Source organism: Littorina saxatilis, linkage group LG3, assembly GCF_037325665.1.
Source record: "Littorina saxatilis isolate snail1 linkage group LG3, US_GU_Lsax_2.0, whole genome shotgun sequence".
NCBI classification, from domain to species: Eukaryota; Metazoa; Mollusca; class Gastropoda; order Littorinimorpha; family Littorinidae; genus Littorina; species Littorina saxatilis.
In genome coordinates, this window is record NC_090247.1 from 4,563,846 (window position 1) to 4,583,564 (window position 19,719).

Below are 19,719 nucleotides of genomic sequence, written 5' to 3' on the forward strand. Positions count from 1 at the left end.
AAAACAATTTCATCTTATTCCTTGTCGGTTCCTGATTCCAAAAACATGATTAAAAACACGCTCAGAAAGTTCAAACGAAGAGAGGTACAGTAAAGCGTGCTATGCAGCACAGCGCAACCGCTACCGCGCTAAACAGGCTCGTCACTTTCACTGCCTTTTGCACTAGCGGCGGACTACGGTCATTGTAAAAATATGCAGTGCGTTCAGTTTCATTCTGTGAGTTCCACAGCTTGACTAAATGTAGTAATTTCGCCTTACGTGACTTGCTTCTTCTCTCTCCTCTGATCTCCAGGCCCTTCGAGGGGGCAGGCAACGGGATGGAGCTTCCACAGACAGGAGGAGGGGGAGGAGGAGAGGGAGGAGGAGGAGGAATGAAAAAGAGCGACAGTTCGGAAGTCCTCAATCTTACCTTGCACCAGGTATGCATTTTATTATTTCCTCCCGCTACAATCAGTAAGTCGGTCATTAGATTGGTTTATTGATCAATTTGATTGATTGATGGATTGATTGATTGATTGAGTGAGTGATAAATTGGTTGATTGAATGAATACGAATACGAATACGATTGATTGATTGATTGTTACTGTTAGATTGATTTGTTGATCGATTGGTTGATTGATTGGCTTAATGGATGGATGGATGCATGGATGGATGCATGGATGGATGCATGGATAGATGCATGGATGGAGGCATGGATGAATGCATGGATAGATGCATGGATGAAAGCATAGATGAATGCATAGATAGATGCATGAAGGATGAAAGCATGGATGCATGAAAGCATGGATAGATGCATGGATAGATAGGTAAATCGAACGATGGATTATCAGAATGATTGATTCATCGATTACTTGTTTGTACGACAGTGTGCTCGAGACGGCGACGAGTATAACATGAAGATCTTGCTGCGACACCTGGGCAGTCAGGTGAAGAAGAAAATCAACCAGTACGACGAGGACGACCTGACACCTCTGCATTACGCTGCTCGCTACAACTTCCTGGGGGTTGTCAAGCTGCTCGTGGAGAGTGGAGCTGGTGGGTTGTGTGTGTGTGTGTGTGTGTGTGTGTGTGTGTGTGAGTGTGTGTGTGTGTGTGTATGTGTGTGTTGTGAGTGTGTGTGTGTGTTTGTGTGTGTGTGTGTGTGTTTGTGAGTGTGTCTGTGTGTGTGAGTGTGTGAGTGTGAGTGTGTGTGTGTTTGTGTGTGTGTGTGTGTGTGTGTGTGTGTGTGTGTGTGTGTGTGTGTGTGTGAGTGTGTGTGTGTTAGAACGTGTGTGAGAAGGGATGGTTGGAGTAGGGTTGCATGTGAAAGAGTAATCGTTAATGGAAAAGAAATAAAACAAGTCAAAGCAGGTTTGTTTTTATTAATTCATTTAAAACACTCAATACAGAATGTACTCATTTTTTGTTTGAGGGGCGGAATCGTTTCTTTACAATGCTGCTGCTGTATGTGTATTGTTGTCCTCAAGTGTATGTCAACGGGTTTTCACTTTGCACGTGCAGATGTGAACAAAAGAGGAGAAGATGACGTCACTCCCTTGCACCATGCCGCCAGGTATCGTCGCGAGAAGAACAAGAAGAAAGAGGTCGCATCAGACCAAGAAACAGATGAGGTGAGAGGGGCATTATCATGGCAACTGGATTGGCCTTTGTTTCTTTTTTTTCCCAACAAATTACATTTTACAAAGCGTTTGCAAGTATGTTTTGTTGGAATGAAGACGACAGTGTCAATATGTTTTTTTTTGTAATTGTTTGTTTGCTTTGTAGCTTAAAGGCATATGTAATCGATGACTATACACGCTAATTGCTTTACCAACAGCTGGAGACATGCTAAATTAAGTTCCCTGCAAAATATTGTGGTCTAGGACCCCTTCAATGTTGAGATATGTTAATTTTCATTTTGATCTGGATCGTCCTATTTATAGATTTGGCAACACATGTAACGTTGATGCAAGGGAGCTAACACCGCGGCTTTGTTGACATCCTCACTTTTTCAGAGGCTAGAACAAGCTGTAATGCATGTATTATGGTCCGCGCATGGTGACATATCGTCATTATATGGTCTTATGGTGCGTTTGACATCGATTATGGGCAAACTACACTTTGTAAACACGGGAGCGCGTACATATGCCTTTAAACTATGTGAACATGAGCTGTCAGAACAAAGCAGTGTTGAGCTTATTTGTGACCCTCCACCACGAAATGAGTCGCATGCCACCTCGCGCGGTTCTGCGCTTGACTTGATATAAGTCCGGAGAGTGTATGGTAACAGCGTGAGGGTCACCTTAGTCACATGCTTATAACTCAAACAGTTTTTGCTCTTTTTTAAAACGGGTTTCACCACTGGATAGAGCAGAAAATACTTTTTAGGAAAATGTAAAAATATGAAAATCATGCAAAGGTGACATGCGACTAATGCCGTGGTGGAGGGTCACATATACGTATTCAACAAGGAAGGTAGGGTCACTCTCAGATTACTGTCCCAGAGGGGGGTGACCTAGACTTCAGGAAAGGAATACAACTATCGTTTTACATCAAACCAACTATATGCTGTATCTGTAGTGTGTCTCAGGCCATACATTTATATGTTTTCAACCCAAATTTGACTACTTTTTCTTGCTAATTTGGTTGACATTAATTTTAGTTTGCTAAAAATCGACTGATTGAAAGCCGCCATTTTGTGACATTCCTTTCTTGACGAAAAACAGACGTTTATCTCCAGTAAACTAAGAGTGAAGAGTGCAAACAAAGTGTACATATGCAAAGAGATTATGCGCATGTTTATGGCCACAATATCCGTTTAAAAAAATCGTTGTTTTACTCAATAATTTGACTGGGCCCAAAATGCTGTTCGGTCGAGGCATCGTGTCACACATTGCCCGGCACAGATAACCACTCATGAGCACACAATAACAATGTGTTGGATCTGCCCTGCAGTGGCACTTTTTTTGTACACATGACTGCTATGCAAACACAGCTTTTGTTTGCTGGTAATTGCAACATGAATCATGAGGAGGTCGTGGTGTCACACATTTTGGCCTCGACCGAACAAGACGATTTTGCATTTAATTAAATAATAAACAATGTTTTGTAAGAACTACTTGAACACAATTTTAACCTGTCATGAGCCTGGAACCAGAAATGCTTTCAAAAGTAGAAATGGTTGGTTATTTAGCGTGAGACCTGCAGTTTTACTTCCGTGTCTATCAAATTGTCAATGGCTCGACCGAACATGGTTTTTTGACGGTAACGTACTTTGACGCTCCATATCAGGGAAACCAACAAGTTTCTTTGAGCTTTTTGTCCACTTATAGTTTTATCACATCCTACTATATTGCACATAAAGTTTTCAACGATTTTCTTTGAACTTTATTTTTCAATGAATATGTGATAATGTCACGCTTTTGGACCATGACTATGAGAATGACCCAGAAATGAACATAAAAGTGAAAATGAAACGAAAACGAATTCAAGTACCCATTTGTCTATCCTACCGCCCATCTACACATCCAGAATTCATCCATCCATCTGGTCGTCCGTTTAAACTGTTTGTCCGACTATCAGCGATGTGAGTTTGTGAGTTCTGGTAAGTTTTGCAGTTAAGCACAGGATCTTTGACTTAAATGCACAGGAGAGTATCATCACCTGGTCACTCACTCCCTCTCCAACTCACTCACCCACTCTCTCATTAACTCTCCCACTCACTCACTCCTTGCGTCCGTTAGTGCAGCCCGGTATTTACGGGGTTCCTCTGCTCGATCAATAAGAGCTGGGCCTCAGCCATGCACAGGAGAGTATCATCACCCAATCACTCACTTTCTCTCCCACTCACTCATTCTCTCATCCCCTCTCCCACTCACTCATTCTCTCATCCCCTCTCCTACCCACTCACCCTTTCTGTGCTTGCAGCCCGGTATCAACGGGATTCCCTGTTCGATCATCAGGAGCTGGAATTCGGCAATGCCCAGGAGAGTGTCATCATCTATTCACTCACTCTCTACCACACAATCACTCACTCCCTCTCCCACTCACTCACGCACTCCCTCTTTCTATGCTTGCAGCCTGGTATCAACGGTGTTCCGTTGCTCGAACAGTACGAATTGGAGTACGGCAATGCCCAGGAGAGTGTCATCATCTATTCACTCACTCTCTACCACACAATCACTCACTCCCTCTCCCACTCACTCACTCACTCCCTCTTCCTATGCTTGCAGCCTGGTATCAACGGTGTTCCGTTGTTCGAACAGTACGAATTGGAGTACAGCAATGCCCAGGAGAGTGTCATCATCTATTCACTCACTCTAAAACTAGTAAAAAAACAACAACACTCAAAGCAAGGTACATGCTTTTTCCAGGGGTGGGGTTCCGGAACCCCTGGAACCCCCCCCTGGGTCCGGCCCCACAATCACTCACTCCCTCTCCCACTCACTCACTCACTCCCTCTTCCTATGCTTGCAGCCTGGTATCAACGGTGTTCCGTTGCTCGAGCAGTACGAGCTGGAGTTCGGCAATGCCCAGGAGAGTGTCATCACCTACCTCATCTCAAAGGACGCGGACGTCAACTCCCGAGACATCTACGGTCAGACCCCGCTTCACTTCGCGGCCATGAGAGGCAACGAGGTCGCCTGTAAAGATCTGCTCGGCATATCTGGCGTAAACATTGAGGTAAGGGAGAGATATACAGTGGAAATCCTTTTTCTAACAAATACAATCTGAGAAAACCAGGTCTGAATTGTACAAAAGAGTTACGTTACGGTGTGGGAGCTAGTCAGCTGCGAGGTCGGATTGGTTGAATTCTCAACCTCAATGTCAACCAATGCGACCACGCGGTTAGCTCCCATTCGCTTGTTAACTTTCTCGTGTATATCAGCCCAGGTCGTCAACTGTGACCCTCCACCACAAAATGAGTCGCATGTCACCTCGCGCGGTTCTGCGCTTGGCTTAATATAAGTCCGGGGTGTGTCTGGTAACAGTGTGAGGGTCACCTTAGTCACAGGCTTATAACTCAAACAGTTTTCGCTCTTTTTTAAAACGGTTTTCACCACTGTATAGAGCATAAGCAACTCTTTGAGAAAATGTACAAATATGAAAATCATGCAAAAGTGACATGCGACTCATTCCGTGGTGGAGGGTCACAATTGTGATTGAAGGGCCTGATGACATAAGTAACTCTTGGGAATAGCCCTTTCACTGTCCTGTTTAATTCTCGCTCATTTTCTTTTCTTTCTTATGCTTCATGTCTGCAGTTTTATTCTTGAAAGTCATACGAGTATGGAAATTGCTGACGTCAATATCAAAATAATCTTTCTTTCTTTCTTTATTTGGTGTTTAACGTCGTTTTCAACCACGAAGGTTATATCGCGACGGGGAAAGGGGGGAGATGGGATAGAGCCACTTGTCAATTGTTTCTTGTTATCAAAATAATAAAGTTCGAAAAGACTTCATAACGTGTAAGCGTCGCGTAAAACTTCTGTCACTTGTCTCCCGAGGAGGTGACAAAGAAGTTTGAGAACGAAGTTTGTCTTGTTGACTTCACCATTTCGGCAGCAGATAATTAATCGTAAGGTCACCGCCAGACCGTGCATATATATGTGTCGTACACCATTAGAAGACTGATGTCGTATGTGCCATCTCTTTTATCTATACCTCAAATTATATGTGCTTTGTATCGCATGTCTTAATTTGTTTTGTTTTTTATAAATCTAACCACACCTGTAGGCACAAGACAAGCAAGGCATCGCACCGCTGCACATGGCTGCGCTACACAACCAGGTGGAGGTCGCCAAGATGCTGATAGAGGCGGGGGCCAACCTACGATGCGTGGACAACGAACAGTGTACACCCCTCCACCACGCATGCGCAGATGGCTCTGTGGAGCTCGTGCAGGCTCTGTTCGAGGCCGGAGGCAGGACTCCGGAGGCTTGGGTCATGATCTCCAATGTAAGAAAGCTTTTGATTGGTTTTTTTTCTCCTGTAAACCAATGAGAGGAAAGGTTGGGGGATGGCGATGTAGGAACGCGTTGTTCGAGGCCAGAGTCTTGACTTTAGAGGCTTGGGTCATGACCGCAATTGTAAGGGGGCTTTTGATTGGTCCAATGAGCTGGTCGGTATATATAGGAGAACGAAAATGTGTGAGACTAGTAGATATGAAAAATAATATCAGCCCTGTTTTCCTGCATTTGCAGAAGAAGAAAAAAAAGTCCTGAATCGTTGGTAATAATTACATCTACTGCAAGAATATGACCATCTTGTCTATTCGGTTAACTTGTGCGTCTGTCTGTGCGCTCACTTACGCATGTCATATGCTGCAATCTTAAAACCAGCACAAAGAGCGGAAGACGGATATGAAAGGGGAAGGGGGGGGGGAATTTCATGAGCATCGTCTGCATGATGTGAAGAAGGAAACGGCAGTGCGCTTCAACTGTTGTGATCTTAAAAACTCAGTTTGCAGAATTATTCCGAAATTGTTCTCAAAATTAACATTTAGAAATAATGCAGGTGAGTTGGATGGGGGAGGGATCGGACATAACGATGCGTACACGTGACTGAGTGAATTCACTGTGTTTTGCTGGTCACGTGGTACAGATGGTGACAGACCAGGACATAGAGGGCAGCACCTGTCTTCACGTGGCTGTGGACAACGGGCATTATGAGACGGCCAAACTGTGTCTCGAGAAACGTACGTTGTGCCTTCATATTCTTCTTTGAGTTACATTTTGTTCCCATCTGATAACATTTAACTGCGACCATGATTTTGCAGTCAATGCTTAATCTCTTTAGAATAATATTCAATGCATTATCATGGCTATAACGGTCGCTATATTTATTTGATAACAAACAAACCGTTTCTGAAAAACTTCGCTGTCTTTTCTTTTAGCTCTTGTTGTTCTTTGAGTCATTGCAGTTGCTGTTGTTGTTTTTACATTTAGTCAAGGTTTGACTAAATGTTTTAACATAGAGGGGGAATGGAGACGAGGGTCGTGGTGTGTGTGTGTGTGTGTGTGTGTGTGTGTGTGTGTGTGTGTGTGTGTGTGTGTGTGTGTGTGTGTGTGTGTGTGTGTGTGTGTGTGTGTGTGTGTGTGTGTGTGTGTGTGTAGAGCGATGCAGACAAACCTACTGAACCGATCTTCATGAAACTTGACATGAGCGTTCCTGGGTATGATATCCCCACACTTATTTTTCTTTTTTTCGATAAATATCTTTGATGACGTCATATCCGGCTTTTTGTGTTTGTTGAGGCGGCACTGTCACGCCCTCATGATTTAACTAAATTTATTGACATTTTGGTCAAGCTATGTTTGACTCAGTCCGGACTTTGGTATTGCATTTTAGCTTTGAGGCTTAAATAATGAATTAATGAGTTTGCTCATTAAAGTTGTCATTAAAATTAATTGTTCGCAAACAGATTTTAAATTTATTTCATTGTATTCCTCGTCTTTTCCTAAATTCAAACATATATAAAGTTGGCCAAAAAAATTATTGCAACAATTTTCGCACGCTAAGAAAAGCATTAAAACGCAATTTATTTTAGTTGAACTTTATATGCTCGAAAAGGTATGTCTGCTGTACATATCATTTGTCCGACTGAATTAATATAAATATTTGTTTAGTTCTTTCGGAAAAGTTACGTAATGCGACACGCTTATTATACACATTCGCACAAAGCACCACACATTTAGGTCAGCCTATTGGTCATAACTTCTGAAATTTCCAAAGCAAATCATTGAGAACTTCAGCAGATATGGCTCTTTGAGTGGAGGACCCCCTCAAAAATGGCCGCAAAACGTGCCTTTTTTGGCCTCTGAAACGGTTGACACCTACCGCCTTTGACAAAAGGCTACATAAAGACTAAAGAAGTCAGGTGCATAACACAAAATGTTCTGAACAGGAAATTGAACGGCCTTGCCAATGGTTGTCAGAAGTGTTTGGTTTGTGCATATTCTGATTTTTTGCAGATTTTAAAATACGGGGCTATGGTTTTTGTCAGGTCGATTTTAGGGGTGACCTTGTTTGACAGGCTGTCACGGGATGCCTATATAAATTACCATCAATCGGACAAATGATATGTACAGCTGACATAATTACCTTTTCGGGCATTTAAAGTTCAACTAAAATAGATTGTGTTTTAATGCTTTTCTTAGCGTGCAAAGATTGTTGCAATAATTTTTTGGCCAAGTTTAGATATGTCATGTTTACTCTAAAAATATGCTCAGAATAAAAGGAAATGGGTTCAGTAAGTACTACGGACGCGTGCTTCGCGGAGGCGGGCGTGACCCGTCTCGGTCTTCGGTATTGGTTTGTGGTGTTGATCTTGACTCAATGTCTTTATATCGCTTCACGCGACTTGTTTTGTTACTACTGCAGCACTGCTTTTCTTCTTCTTCTTTTCCTAGGTTTCTCTGTCAGTTATCATTTCAGATTTTCTTTTGACTCAAATGTCACGTTTCATGCTTTGTAGGAGCCGAGGTGAACCGACCCCGCAAGCACTACATGTACCCCCTGCACCTGGCGGCCATGTCAGGTGACATCCGCATCGCTCGCCTGCTGGTGGAGAACTCGGCTCGCATCGATGTGGTCAACGATGAACAGGCCACCGCCCTGCACAAAGCGGCCGGCTTGAACCACATAGAGGTGGTCAAGTTCCTTGTGGACAAGTAAAGATGGCTTTATTTTCTCCCTCACCTGTCTATCTGTGTGCTGTCTGTGTGGTCAACGATGAACAGGCCACCGCCCTGCACAAAGCGGCCGGCTTGAACCACATGGAGGTGGTAAAGTTCCTTGTGGACAGGCGATGTATGCTGGAGCTGTTTCCCCCCTAATGTTTCTGTCTGTCTTTTTGCCACTGTCCATCCATCTGTATACATATATGTGTCTCTGTGTTGAAATATAAATCGACCACCGCCCTGCACAAAGCGGCTGCCTTAAACAACGTCGAGGTGATCAAATTCCTTGTTGACAGGTGAGGATTGCACGACCCCTTGTGGACATGTGATGCCAACACTGTTTCCCCCGTTGTCTATATGGTTTTTACATTTAGTCAAGTTTTGACGAAATCTTTTAACATAGAGGGGGAATCGAGACGAGGGTCGTGGTGTATGTGTGTGTGTGTGTATGTGTGTGTGTGTGCGTGTGTGTGTGTGTGTGTGTGTGTGTGACGATGACTGCGTGTGTGTGTGTGTGTATGTGTGTGTGTGCGTGTGTGTGTGTAGAGCGATTCAGAGTAAACTACTGGACCGATATTTATGAATTTTTACATGAGAGTTCCTGGGTATGATATCCCTGGATTTTTTATTTTTTATTTTTTCGATAAATGTCTTTGATGACGTCATATCCGGCTTTTTGTAAAAGTTGAGGCGGCACTGTCACACCCTCATTTTTCAATGAAATTGATTGAAATTTTGGCCAAGCAATCTTCGACTAAGGCCGGACTTTGGTATTGAACTTCAGCTTGGAGGGTTAAAAATTAATTAATGACTTTGGTCATTAAAAATCTGAAAATTGTAATTAAAAATATTATTTTTATAAAACGATCCAAAATTACTTTTATTTTATTCTTCATCATTTTCTGATTCCAAAAACATATAAATATGTTATATTTGGATTAAAAACAAGCTCTGAAAATTAAAAATATAACAATTATGATTAAAATTAAATTTCCGAAATCGATTTAAAAACAATTTCATCTTATTCCTTGTCCGTTCCTGATTCCAAAAACATATAGATATGATATGTTTGGATTAAAAACACGTTCAGAAAGTTTAAAAGAATAGAGATATAGAAAAGCGTGCTATCCTCCTCAGCGCTACTGCTACCGCGCTTTTCTGGATTGTCAATTTCAGTGCAGTTGCCACGAAAATGCAGTGCGTTCAGCTTCATTCTGTGAGTTCGACTGAGCTTGACTAAATGTTGTATTTTCGCCTTACGCGACTTGTTTTTCTGTCTGTGTGATGAACAACGAACATGCCACCAAAATATACAAAGCAGCGGGCGTGAACCATGTGGAGGCGATCAAGTTCAAGTTCCTTGCGGACAGTAGAAGAAACCCCGACCCCTTCTCTGTCTGCCTGTCTCTTTGTCTGTCTGCCTGTCTCTTTGTCTGTTTATCTCACAAGCACAACTCTACATGTTACAGAGGTGCCCGCATCAACCGACGAGACAAGGATAACTACACCCCCCTGTTGCTAGCGGCAACGTTTGGTCACGTGGAGACAGTAGAGCTACTGGTGCAGAAAGGCGCTGATTACACGTCAGTGGACAAGTACGACAAGACAGCCATCTACCTGGCCGCAGAGGAGAACAAGATAGCTGTCTTGGAGGTGAGGGTTGCGGGCGGGCCTGGGCGCCGTTTCTTGCCGGCGAGATGGCTAGGTTTGGGTGGATAAAGCTAGATAAGAGCGTTTGTTTTATGTGTGGACTGCATACAGCCAAAAAGGCTAGGAGTTGGTGAGATTCGACCCCATTTCGTAGCAGTGAAAATGGCGAGTTTTCGGCGAGTAAAGCTAGATGGGAGTGTTCTAAGGAACTATTCTCGTCAAAGAAGCGTATGGTTTGGTGAGAACCGACCCCGTTTCTTTACCGCGAGAATGACGAGGTTTTTTTCGAGTAAAGCGAGAGCGTTTCATGTGGACTACATGCTTCGAGAAAGGCAAACATTTGGCGAGAACAGGGGCGCTCCTTGAAAGGACTTTCGTTCGAGAAAAATTGCTTCCACACAGCTGCCAATCCCGTTGGCTGTTTAGCGACATATCTGTCAATGTCAACCAATGGTTTTTTAGTTCCTGCTTGCTCCGTTAGAATCGATTTATATCCACCTTTGCCTACTCGTCAAACACGTTGCTAGTTTATCCAAATTTCTAGCTTGAATGAAACGGGCGTCTGAACAGTTTTGAACTGTTTAGAAACTTTTGAATCTCTTTTTATTAATAATAATAATCATCATGATCATCGTGATCATCATGATCATCATGATCATGATCATCATCATCATCATCACTTCTATAGCGCGAACCTAAGAATAATTCTGTGCTCTCCGCGCTTTACAATATTTAAACTATGAATTACAATACCCAATATCAACACATAATAACATCTTCTGTCAAAATGATAACATGATCATTTGGCCATCGTTTTTTTTAGTAGTTTGATTCCAGCTTTTTGGGGGATGAGATGTGAATAGTTCATTGATTTCAGTGTGGTTGTTTGACAACCTGGCCTGCAATGGTGACCACCTCTTAGGTGGATAATTTGATTTCAGCATGTATGTGAAACTTGGACCAATAATTATCGATCGGTTGGGGTAATGGTTGGATTTAATCGAGAAAGTGAACTTAGAGTTTGCATAAAAGTTGAAAATAACTTTGCGTGAAAAGTTTGTTCGCATTGTGGTGGAGTCGAGGCTAAGCTATAAAAACGTCATCCGTCTTTTTTTTGGACAGTTTGATGTGATTTTTTTTTAAGGCGAGAACAGGCCTTGTGAATGCATATATAAGCAAAATTGCGTTTGTACTATGTTCCTGTAATTGTGCAGAAACTGTTATCCTACCCTCAAGTGAAGCGACTGGTCAACGTGAGTGACCAGTACGACACCACGGCGCTGCACATTGCTGCTCAGCAAGGCTACCTGGGCATCGTCAAGGTAAAAAAGACAAAACATATGCAGAGATACACGGCTCTGAACACTTCAAATGATCATGTAACGAAAACTTCAAACAAATTGATGAAAAACTGTCGCCATGAGAGTGCCGCCTCAACGTTTGCAAACGGTCAAAAATGACGTCATCGAATAGCCCTATCCAGACGTTTGGTCCATTGCTTTGAATGCATATCGGTACATTGTAATCTGTTGGCCTTTCAAAATTATGATCAAACATATATAATTGTATATGCGTGATCTTTCTAAAGCTCTGGGTACAATTTCTGTCTTTCTCTATCGTGTTATGTTCTTGAAAATGAAAAGGCTAATTCAACAGCAAAATAGAAAATCTAACAAACAGAATATATCAGTTTAGAAGTTAATGTTGTAGGAAGTATCCGTTTCATTGCTAGTATCATCCGATTTGTTGGTGAGTAGTTTGTTGCTAGTTTCATCTCTTTACGTGCTTGAATCATCTTATCTGTGGCTGAAATCATCTTTGTTCGTGCTCAATGAATCCTTTTTCGTGGTGGAAAATCTGTTGATGAGGTAAGCCTCTCTGTTGCCAGATTCATCTATTCTGTTGGTAAATTAAATTTAAACCTTTTTTTATTTGTCTACGCGACCACGCAAAACACGCACGCGTTTTGTGTCGACCAACCTAATATGAGTTTTAGTCGGCCTCTAACATTAAATTGCTCATACAAAGGGAACTCCCATGTTTAAACGAAACACATGTGTTTGGAAGTGACGGGTGCCTGAAGATAAAACTGTTCTCGTGTGTATTCATTATTATTTGTTTTAGATTTCAGGTTTATATATTTACTAGCATTCAGGGCCCGGCTTCGCCCGGGGTGGCCTCAAACGCATTTTAAGGCATATGCTGCCCACTGAGAGTGTTACCATATATTCAATTCCTAATTGCATGTTTTTTATGGAATGAGTTACCTCCCTTTTTTGAGAAAATTCCAGATAATTGACCAGCAAGTTCAACTGATCATGCTACACCCTTAGATGCGGTGTGTTGGTATGATAAGAGTTACCTCCTGTCCATAGATAACAAAGCAAGAGTTACCTCCCTTAGCTTCTAGAAATTTCTGGAACTGTCCAGTTCATTTTCTTTCTTCATTTCTTCCCCTTATAGGAGCCATACAGAGTCTCTAATATGCCTGGCATAGTGTGCTTGCTACAGGTGAACAGTAGGCACTGAACTGACCTTGCATTATATAGGCTGTATTCAATAAATGGGAGGTCCATAATCTGATAAAGGAAACTATGAATCAAGAAACTAAAACCCAGGTGCACATCTGCAGCTCATAGGGAGTGTCCACGCACAACATCTCGTTCCTGCCTCTTGCCATCTCTGAGGTATGGCGACCACAGACAGACAGACACACACACACACACAGACAGACAGACACACACACACACACACACACACACACACACACACACACACACACACACACACACACACACACACACACACACACACACACACACACACACAGACAGACACTCTCTTTTATTTATATGTATAGATTTTGCTAATTTTCGACTCACTATTTACAAAAATTGTAAAATCCGAAATGTTTCAAACTGTTTTAAAGCTTCTGCTGAAGAACGGAGCGAGCCTGGACAGCAAGAATGAAGAGGAGCAAACTCCTATCCACTGTGCCGCAAAGTATGGCCGCACGGGGTGAGTTGAATACATCATTCTATTTCGTTGAATGTCACTTCCTGCTTTATATTATCAAAGCTAGGAAATCGGGTCGCCTAACTCCCCCCAGTGCAAAGCTATCAGCAACTATTGCCGCGCTAGGCAGGTGGATACAGTCGTTGAGTCTGCACACAAAGTTGACTAGCGTCCGTCCCGGTGTCACGAACTGAAAACTGCTGAACAATCTCTCTCAATGTGGTCAATGCGCATGCGCCAATCTTGGACTTAAAAAATACGACCCTTTTACTGAACGAACCATGGGTTAGGGTTAGGATTAGAGTTAGGGTAAGGGTTAGGGTTAGGTTGTTCACGACCTGATTAATCTCCCCATGTTAGTGCATGCGCATTGACCGCATTGAGAGGGATTGTTCCGGCAGAGTTTTCAGTTCGTGACACCGGTATTGGTTTGAACCTGAGAGTCGAGGATTTGACCGCATTGAGAGGGATTGTTCCGGCAGAGTTTTCAGTTCGTGACACCGGTATTGGTTTGAACCTGAGAGTCGAGGATTTGACCGCATTGAGAGGGATTGTTCCGGCAGAGTTTTCAGTTCGTGACACCGGTATTGGTTTGAACCTGAGAGTCGAGGATTTGACCGCATTGAGAGGGATTGTTCCGGCAGAGTTTTCAGTTCGTGACACCGGTATTGGTTTGAACCTGAGAGTCGAGGATTTGACCGCATTGAGAGGGATTGTTCCGGCAGAGTTTTCAGTTCGTGACACCGGTATTGGTTTGAACCTGAGAGTCGAGGATCAAAAGACAGAAGTACAGCACTCCGACCCTGTCTACATTCGACGAGATCATTGGTATTGCTGAACGATGAGGACGAACAGAGTTCTGATTTGTATACCGAGAGACATAAATTCCGCAAACTGAACTTTAAAAAATCACAAAAAATCAACTCAGTGGTGAATGTTTTCAATGTTTGAATATTTTTATTTATTGGCCATTTTAGTGTTTATAAGCCTTCGCTTTATTGATTTTGAATAGAACATCATGAAATGACAATTTTTCAAAAAAAGTGACTGAGTCCAAGCGCAATGATTTCGGAAAACGTTCAGTGTTCATCACGTTCAATGCTTTGGCCAGCTCTAAGCATCCCAATCGCTTGCTGTCTCTCTCCTTCATCAAGTCGTGGCATGATTGCGATATCTGACACCGCCAAACAGCCAGATGCATTTTATTGGGCCACACACTATCTTTTTTACGTTATTGTCTCCCGTTCAGCCCATTGTCTTTATTAGCACAGTGAGCTGTGGCTGGATCAGCAATACTGCTAAGCGCACGCTGACAGCGTGAAACATTTGCTCCGACACTTAAGATGTCAACTACAAATTACAGGTTCAATCTGATTTTCGTTTGAGAGCAAAATCGTTCAATGCACTATTTGCAGAATTTATGCCTTTCAGTATATAATGTTAAAAGAGCTAGTAAAGCACGCTGACAATCTCAAACACGTGTGTAAGTTTGTTGGATGACTTGTATTCAATGTATTTCAGATACATTACCAAACATCGTAACGTCCGTGCTCCACACTTGAGCGCGACGACCACAAGCCTCGATCTGGGTTTGTCTATGTCTACATACCGAAAACCAAAGGAACATAATATATCAACATATAATAATATACATCTACTTTGTTTTGACAATAACTCTGATTGTTTATCTGATCCGATGTGTTTCAGCATCGTGCGCGTGATTTTGCGCGTGAACTGCCATTGCTGAACGGTGACGACGAAAAGAGTTCTGATTGGTTTTTCACACCTCATTATTTTGTATCAATAAGAGCTCTGATTGGTTAGGCCCAAAAAAAAATTGTCTGTTTCTGGTCACCCGACCGACCCTAAATTTCGGCGCCGACCCTAAACTTTTTTTTTCCAAACTCAAATTTTGTTTCTCCATTTTTTGGTGGTAAAGGACAGGGTGAGAAAATGAACAACAAAAACGTGTGAAAACGAAAGTCCGCTGACGATTTGTACATGTGTTGAGTGTCTTGTCTCTATGTATAGTGAATCCAGTCTCTTTGCGCAATTTATAAAGTTAGTTTTATTGGTCTACATTTGGGGTAAAAAAAAATAAAAAAAATAAAAATTTAAAAATCCCTACCTACCGACCCTATTTTTTTTAGCCATGTTACCAGAAACAGACAATTTTTTTGTTGGCCTTATCTGATCTGATGTGTTCCAGCATCGTGCGCGAGATCGTGCGCGTGGACAAGTCCGTGCTGAATGACGAGGACGACAACTCTAACACAGCCCTTCACTTAGCTGCTGAGTTTGGACACAACAAGGTGGCCGCCATTTTGCTGGAGCTTGGGGCGGATGTGTCGGCAAGGTCTGTATTTCTGTCTCCTAGTCTGTCGTCATGCACATACAATTATCTATCAGTGTCTCTATTTCCGTCTCTAATTGCCTATTGCTTCTTTGTCTCTGTCAATGTCTCTGTGCCTTTATCTCTCTTGGTCACCTCTGTAAGGCAAAGGAATACAATTGGCTATCTCCTCTTTCGACCCGCTCTATATCTCTCTCTTTCTTTTACTCTTGTTGTAACCTTTGTAACACAGATAGATAACTCAACGGATTCCTCTCTCCGCCCCCCCCCTCCCCCCTCTCTCTCTCTCTCTCTCTCTCTCTCTCTCTCTCTCTCTCTCTCTCTCTCGCTCGCTCCCTCCCTCCCTCAATCTATGCGTGTTTAAAGTTAATTGTTTTATGTATGTATTCATGAATGAGTTTTAGGTATATTTTTGTAAACGATATTAACGGGCGTTTACATATTCATCATATTCTAATGCAAGGGATGGTTGGTTATAGCTTTATCTTAGTCTCTCACACATTTTGTGGTTTTGAATTTTGAAGACTTTTAATCATGACTTAATTCCATAACCTGAAAGCGTACGTGCACCCTGTGTGCAGGAACTACAACCAGTGGACACCTCTGGATCTTGCAGCATCTAAAGGATGGACCAAAACTTGCAGTGTCCTCCTCGAAAATGACGCTCCTGTCGACCCCACAGATAAAAACAAGGTCGGGATGACGTTTAACATCCCTTTTTTTTAAGTCTCTTTTATTACTGTCTTTCAGCTTACAACTTTTTCGACGAGAGAAAAAACAACAACAACAAAAACAACCACGACATGACAACGATAACATCCTTTTACTTTTAGTTTGGAGAAAGAAAAAAAGCCATTTACGACTCCCACTAGCGCTGATGGGGTCTATGTCGACCAAAAGAGTGGGATTCCCTGTAGGTCGAGTTCCTGTAGGCGGATTCCCTGTATACCTAAGACTTTAAAATTGGCAATCTAGTATACAGGGAATCCCACAGGGTGCAGTTTTAAAAAAAACCTTGCAAACCATACTCGAATTTCTAAGAAATATCAAAAAAAGATCGAAAAACATCAAATTCTAACGATGTCGCTAAGCATCACGTGACTTTCATTGATATTAGCAAAACGCTACAGGAACTACACCCTGTGGTATTCCCTGTATACAAGATTGCCAATTTTAAAGTCTTAGGTATACAGAGAATCCACCTACAGGAACTCGACCTACAGTGAATCCCATTCTTTTGGTCGACATAGACCCCAACAGCCCCACTAGCAACTACAAGGCACCATCCTCCCTGTGTGCGCAGTTCTTCTCGCCGTCTCTGTCTCGTGGCATAAGAGCAATGTTCCGTGTTATCCTTAGCAACAAATCAACAGCTTTACTGCTTCTTGTGGGACTTTTTATATCGCATTAGTTTTATATGTTGCATCTTTTTCAATCTGAAGATTTAATTCAACGACAACGAACCCCTATCTGAACAGTTTAGTGAAATGCCTGTACGGTGTTTACTTTCCCCAATGTTGAGTTCCAGTATTGTAGATGTATATTTGGAGGAAAAACACACACACACACAAACCCTTCATACATTTGTGACCCTCCACCACGAAATGAGTCGCATGTCACCTCGCGCGGTTCTGCGCTGGGCTTAATAAAAATCTGGGGAGTGTCTGGTAACAGAGTGAGGGTCACCTTAGTCACTGGCTTATAACTCAAACAGTTTTTGCTCTTTTTTTCACCACTGGATAGAGCATACAAAACTCTTTAGAAAAATGTAAAAATATGAAAATCATGCAAAGGTGAGATGAGATGCGACTCATACCGTCGTGGAGGGTCACATTTGGTCTCAATCAGCCCCGCTTTCAGGCTGATCCATCTTGTGAAAAAAGCCGATGACACTTTTAACAAGGGCATGGCAAGCATGGCATTACAGCATAATAATAATAATAATACGAATATTTATAACGCGCACATATCTCACCAACAGGCGACTCAAGGCGCACATACACTCGTTCACACACACGGAGACTTAAAGTCACTAGCACACACACACACCATCAAACATTAAAATATGTACAGTTATTCAGGGTGGGATGGGGTGGGCAGTGTGGAATGCATGGATTATTTGGAAAAAAGGAATGTCTTGAGTGCAGATTTGAATGATTCGAGGGACTGTTGTTGGCGGAGGGGGAGAGGTATGAGCTTGCCATTAATCGGTGTTGTAGCTGTCAAGTCGGAATGATAATTTATGTCCCCTGGTCACGTGACAGACAACGCCACTCCATCTGGCGGCACGTTTCGGTCACCCCCGCGTGGTGGAGCTGCTGGTTGACTGGGATGCTGACGTCAGCCTGGAGGACACTGAGGGCATGAACTGTCTGGACATCGCCATTGACAACAACCACTCGTGAGTCTCTGTGTATCCGTCTATCGGCCATTGACAACAACCACTCGTGAGTCTCTGTGTATCCGTCTATCGGCCATTGACAACAACCACTCGTGAGTCTCTGTGTATCCGTCTATCGGCCATTGACAACAACCACTCGTGAGTCTCTGTGTATCCGTCTATCGGCCATTGACAACAACCACTCGTGAGTCTCTGTGTATCCGTCTATCGGTCTGTCTCTCTGTCTGTCTAAAAACAAAACAAAACAAAACAAGAAAACTGCGTCACAGAATAGCATGAATATTTCAAGCATAAGCCAGAAGAGTGCGTCTTGCAAATAGTCACGGTGCAGTGTGGACCCCTTCCTCGTTCCATATTTAGTCTTCTCCACACACACCACAAAACATCGACAACAACAAGACAGGGATGGCGGGGGGAAAAAACGGTCAGACACGTAAAAGCTCTAGTTCTCCCCAGTGTACGTGGGAGTTGCATCTCATATTGATATCGAAGAGAAAAAGAAGAAATAATAGAAGAAGAAGAAGAAGAAGAAGAAGAAGAAGAAGAAGAAGAAGAAGAAGAAGAAGAAGAAGAAGAAGAAGAAGATGATGATGATGATGATGATGATGAAGAGAAAAAGAAGAAATAATAGAAGAAGAAGAAGAAGAAGAAGAAGAAGAAGAAGAAGAAGAAGAAGAAGAAGAAGAAGAAGAAGATGATGATGATGATGATGATGATGATGATGATGATGATGATGATGATGATGATGATGATGATGATGATGACGAGGAGGCGGAGGGGGCGGAGGAGGAGGTAGAAGAAGATTATCCAGTCAATATATTTGTCCAAAATGTTACTCATGATAGTGTCCGTTATTGTACCTGTATGTTGTCCTTGTTACAGAAACGTTGCGATGCTGCTCATCAACTCGGAAGTGTGGCAGCAGGCACTGAGAAACTCATCAGAAGACCCGGAGACTGGCAAGATCGACACACCCATGAGAAAACTCATCAGGAAAATGCCAGGTCGGTCATGATCACACGCTCTATTCGATTGTGCCTATCTGTGTGAGTGGTTTTTATATTACTCCCCAACACGAAGTATGGCTGCCCCAGTGGTGGGGGCAGAAAACGGCGATGCACTGAAACATTTAGAAATGTGCGTGGGGTTGGTAGTCTGTGCACAAGGAAGAAGAAATGATTTGTCTAGCTGCTGCGTGATTGTATGTCATTTGTAGAATTGTTTAAATGCGGGATTTATTTGTATGAAATATTTGCAAAAGTTTGGCAAATGAGAACAGGGTTGTTGTTTGTATTTGCTTTGGGAAATTGAAAAAAAGTTTACGAATTTCAGTAGTAACAATTAGCAGAAGTAATGGCACACCGGGCCATTTTTGCCGACACATGTTTTCCAATAGACCTTTTTCGTATAACCTTTGCCCCCAGCGTTTCGACCAATCAGATTTTAGGGCACGGCAGCCTCTCTCTGATAACCGGAAATAAGGGGCAATAGGTGCCTGGCCTGAAATACCTCTTTCACTGTCGGTGCTCGAAGTACTATTGCCAGAGGATTACTTTGAGAAATTCTGCAAGAAAACGGATTATCTTGTTTAAGATCATGAACTAAAAGTCAAGGACATGCATGAAGGTATGGTTTGAAAC

The 19,719-nt window shown here is 42.6% G+C and overlaps 1 protein-coding gene across 1 annotated transcript in view; it reads left to right on the forward strand.

Moving 5' to 3' along the window:
• Positions 1-308: 308 nt before the first annotated feature.
• Positions 309-19,719, forward strand: part of LOC138961462 (transient receptor potential cation channel subfamily A member 1 homolog) — a 45,174-nt gene continuing 25,763 nt past the window's right edge. Inside the window, exons 1-14 of the mRNA XM_070333113.1 lie at positions 309-419; positions 867-1,035; positions 1,501-1,610; positions 4,456-4,662; positions 5,716-5,937; positions 6,583-6,676; positions 8,456-8,651; positions 10,130-10,313; positions 11,525-11,632; positions 13,240-13,328; positions 15,535-15,681; positions 16,260-16,371; positions 17,943-18,079; positions 18,962-19,083. Coding sequence (XP_070189214.1) covers positions 318-419; positions 867-1,035; positions 1,501-1,610; positions 4,456-4,662; positions 5,716-5,937; positions 6,583-6,676; positions 8,456-8,651; positions 10,130-10,313; positions 11,525-11,632; positions 13,240-13,328; positions 15,535-15,681; positions 16,260-16,371; positions 17,943-18,079; positions 18,962-19,083 — 1,999 coding nt within the window. The 5' untranslated portion in view covers positions 309-317. The remainder of the gene's footprint in view (positions 420-866; positions 1,036-1,500; positions 1,611-4,455; positions 4,663-5,715; positions 5,938-6,582; positions 6,677-8,455; positions 8,652-10,129; positions 10,314-11,524; positions 11,633-13,239; positions 13,329-15,534; positions 15,682-16,259; positions 16,372-17,942; positions 18,080-18,961; positions 19,084-19,719) is intronic.